General features: G+C 62.7%; 1 protein-coding gene across 1 annotated transcript; it reads right to left on the bottom strand.

Moving 5' to 3' along the window:
• Positions 1-317: 317 nt before the first annotated feature.
• On the bottom strand, positions 318-2,141 carry LOC148054434 (acrosin-like). Its single transcript, XM_087763994.1, has 5 exons — positions 1,963-2,141; positions 1,359-1,624; positions 1,097-1,242; positions 610-619; positions 318-466 (listed from the first exon to the last, which is right to left on the bottom strand). Exons 1-5 carry the CDS (start codon positions 2,139-2,141, stop codon positions 318-320), a joined length of 750 nt encoding a protein of 249 aa, XP_087620120.1.
• Between the last annotated feature and the right edge of the window lie 570 nt (positions 2,142-2,711).

The raw sequence follows: 2,711 nt of genomic DNA, 5'->3' as shown, positions 1-2,711 counted from the left end.
CCCTTTGTGCCCTCCTGTCTGCCTGCAGCCTCATTTTGCAGGTGCCGGGCATGGAAGTCCTCGCCTTGCACAGGAGACTGAATTGGACTGAAGCACGGTTAGCTGTGAAAAACATCAACTTTATTTCAAGAACTAAGTCAGCTTCAGGACTTGTGTGCACTCGGAGGAGAGAGGGCAGGACAGAGCAGGCCTTTGGATCAGCAGGCGTTGCCGCAGAAGGAAGTGGTCGTGGTACTCTGCAGCCTGCACTGGATCCCGTTGATGCTGCTGCTCAAGCCTTTCTTCCCCTCAGGACCTGCAGGAGCTCCTGCAGCAGATTAAAGAATTCCACCAGCTTCTGGCGTGGAAATGGGCAGGGTGTAAAGCTGCCCGACTGCGTTGGTATTGGCGTTGGCCTCTGAACGGGGGTTGAGGTGAAGGCTGGCTGTGGCGCTGGAGTGGCCGTGACTGCTGGGCGCAGTCCCATCTGTACCAGGATCCAGTCGTAAAAGTGCTGAGTGGAGGTGTAGACCCCGGGCTGTTTTGCTCTCGCACAGCCTGTCCCCCAGCTGGTCACTCCAACAAGCCAGAAGTAGTCAGCGTTGTTATCTTTGCACACGAGAGGCCCACCGCTGTCGCCCTGCAGCGGGGAGAGAGCATTAAGGTGGCACTGGGGGGCCACTGTCGGCGCTCCGGCTGGCTCCTTCTCTCTCACAGCACCTGCCAGAGCTGTGTTCACTGCACAGAACGGCTCTGCTCAGCTGCTGCAGCCTCCAGAGCCTTTCCTAGGAAGGGGTCGTGGGCCTGTAAGGTAGAGCTCGCTCTCTCCTAGCCGCACAGTGGTCCTGGATGTGGGGAAGAGGGGTGTTGCAGGGCTGGGACCTGGTCGTATGGGCTGCCAAGAGCGCTGGATGGGCTTTCTGGGCAGAGTCTCCGGCCTCTGGGACAAGTGGGGCACAGGCAAGGACCTGCAGATGGGGGAGGTGAGCCCCAGCAGCAGTGGGGACCCAGGGGCGGGAGGGTGACTTGCCAGGCAAAGCCCGCGCCGGGGGTCTGCTGGGGCGGTTGTGACAGGGCTGTCTGTGGTGCTGGGAGCTGACTTGTAGCACGCCCCTACCTGGCAGGTGTCGATGCCACCCTGCGGATAGCCAGCACACAAGTTGTGGCTGTGGATGGCCCCTCTGTACCACCGGCTGCTGTTACAGAGGTTGACATCAATGAGGCGGACCTTGGCCTCCTGCAGGACATCCGTTGCTCCTCCAGCTGTGACACAGAAAGGAATTCAACACCCAGGAGCTCGTTGCCAGTTCTCCTCCCCAGCCCATCTCCCCAGCGTGCCAAGCTTGCACTCAGGACGCGAGCGCTTTTTGGGAACTCACATCTTGCGGTCGTGGAGCCCCAACCACTGACGTAGCAGGCTGTCAACTGTGACACTCTCAGCGAGGCATCGGGCACACAGGCAAGCTGTACGTAGGGGCTGCACTGGGCAGGCTGGTCCAGTTCCAGCAAAGCAATGTCATTCCTCTGCGAGATATTACTGTAGTGTTCGTGAACCAGGAGCCGCTTAATATTGCGCACTTGGACCTCAGGGCCCAGCTGGGTCAGCTGGGTGGCCCCGATCACCACGCGCCACATGGCGATGCGCCTGGAAGGCAGATGGAGAGAGGGGTCAGGGGGAGCGGAGCCGTGTGCTGCAGCAGCCCAGCAGTTCCCTGCCTTCCGCCTCACAGGGGAGAGAGGGCAGCAGCGCTACGGAGGGTGCGACTGCCCTCGCGTGCCTTAGGCGCAAGGGATGTCGGGCTGGCAGCTGCTAGGAAGCAGTGGCACGAGCCCAGCCTTCTCCTGAGCAGTCTCTCAGCTGGGCTCGGGAGTGCCCAGGCACTGGGCGTGCTGCAGGGAAACGGGATGGGAGTAGCGCGTGGTGGCGCAGGCAGGGTACCTGCCGGTGTTGTGGGGATATCCCTGGTCCCCGGTCCTCCTTACCTGGCCTTGATGAAGCAGTGGGCTGCTGTGAGGACCCACTGCGGGCTGATGAGGGACCCGCCGCAGATATGGCCCGTGCCTGCTACCCAGGGATCCTGGATGCTGACGATCCAGGGCCAGGCCCCTGGCTGGGCATCTCTGCCCCCCACGACGCGCGACATGCCGTAGTGAGCAGCCATGGGCCGGAGCCCGCAGGTCCCTCTGCAACCAGAAACTCCTTACTGTCCTGCTCGACGGCTTGCTGCTGTTGAGGCTGAAGGTCAGCCGTCTTCCCTCCCCACAAGGCGCTGCATGGACAGCAGGGCCAGGGAACCCCATGGGGCGTGCGTCCGTCCGCCCCTGTTTCTGCTTGAGCCCCACAGACGAGTTGTGCCAGCAGCCTGGCTGCTGGCAGGGAACTGAGGCTCCCACACGGGGTTGGGGAAGCTGTGGCGTGGCCACGGAGGACAAGCGGGCACCCTCCAGTGAACCCCATAAGGGTTGCCCAAGCTCCCTCCCCGAGCCTCGGGCCACTTACCCACAGCTGTCCCATGTGGCGTGCACAGGCCAGCACATGGCCAGCAGGACGAGGAGGGGGAGCAAATTCATCGCTGCCAGCAGCACGTGGCAACTGCAAGAACCGGGGGCTCGTCACCACCAGTGCAGCGGCCGACGTAGTGCCCACGTATTCACGTTGCCCACGGTGCCCTTGGCCCCGGGCTGATGTCACAGAGCCGCTGGTTCCGGGTGCTGGCCACGGTGGCCTCTCG

The sequence above is a fragment of the Nipponia nippon genome, unplaced genomic scaffold (assembly GCF_047370975.1).
Source record: "Nipponia nippon isolate SJK-2023a ecotype South Korea unplaced genomic scaffold, ASM4737097v1 scaffold_3, whole genome shotgun sequence".
In the NCBI taxonomy this organism is placed as follows: Eukaryota; Metazoa; Chordata; class Aves; order Pelecaniformes; family Threskiornithidae; genus Nipponia; species Nipponia nippon.
The sequence above is the reverse complement of the archived record's forward strand: the minus strand, read 5'-3'. Positions and strand labels throughout refer to the sequence as shown.

Bases quoted from the DNA above. Each gene is read 5' to 3' on its own strand.
- LOC148054434 (XM_087763994.1), bottom strand. From the start codon at position 2,141: ATGGCTGCTCACTACGGCATGTCGCGCGTCGTGGGGGGCAGAGATGCC. The intron at 1,625-1,962 runs GTAAGGAGGACC...TCTGCCTTCCAG, and splicing joins CACTGCTTCATCAAGGCCAG to GCGCATCGCCATGTGGCGCG. The intron at 1,243-1,358 runs GTGAGTTCCCAA...TCTGTGTCACAG, and splicing joins GGGCTCCACGACCGCAAGAT to CTGGAGGAGCAACGGATGTC.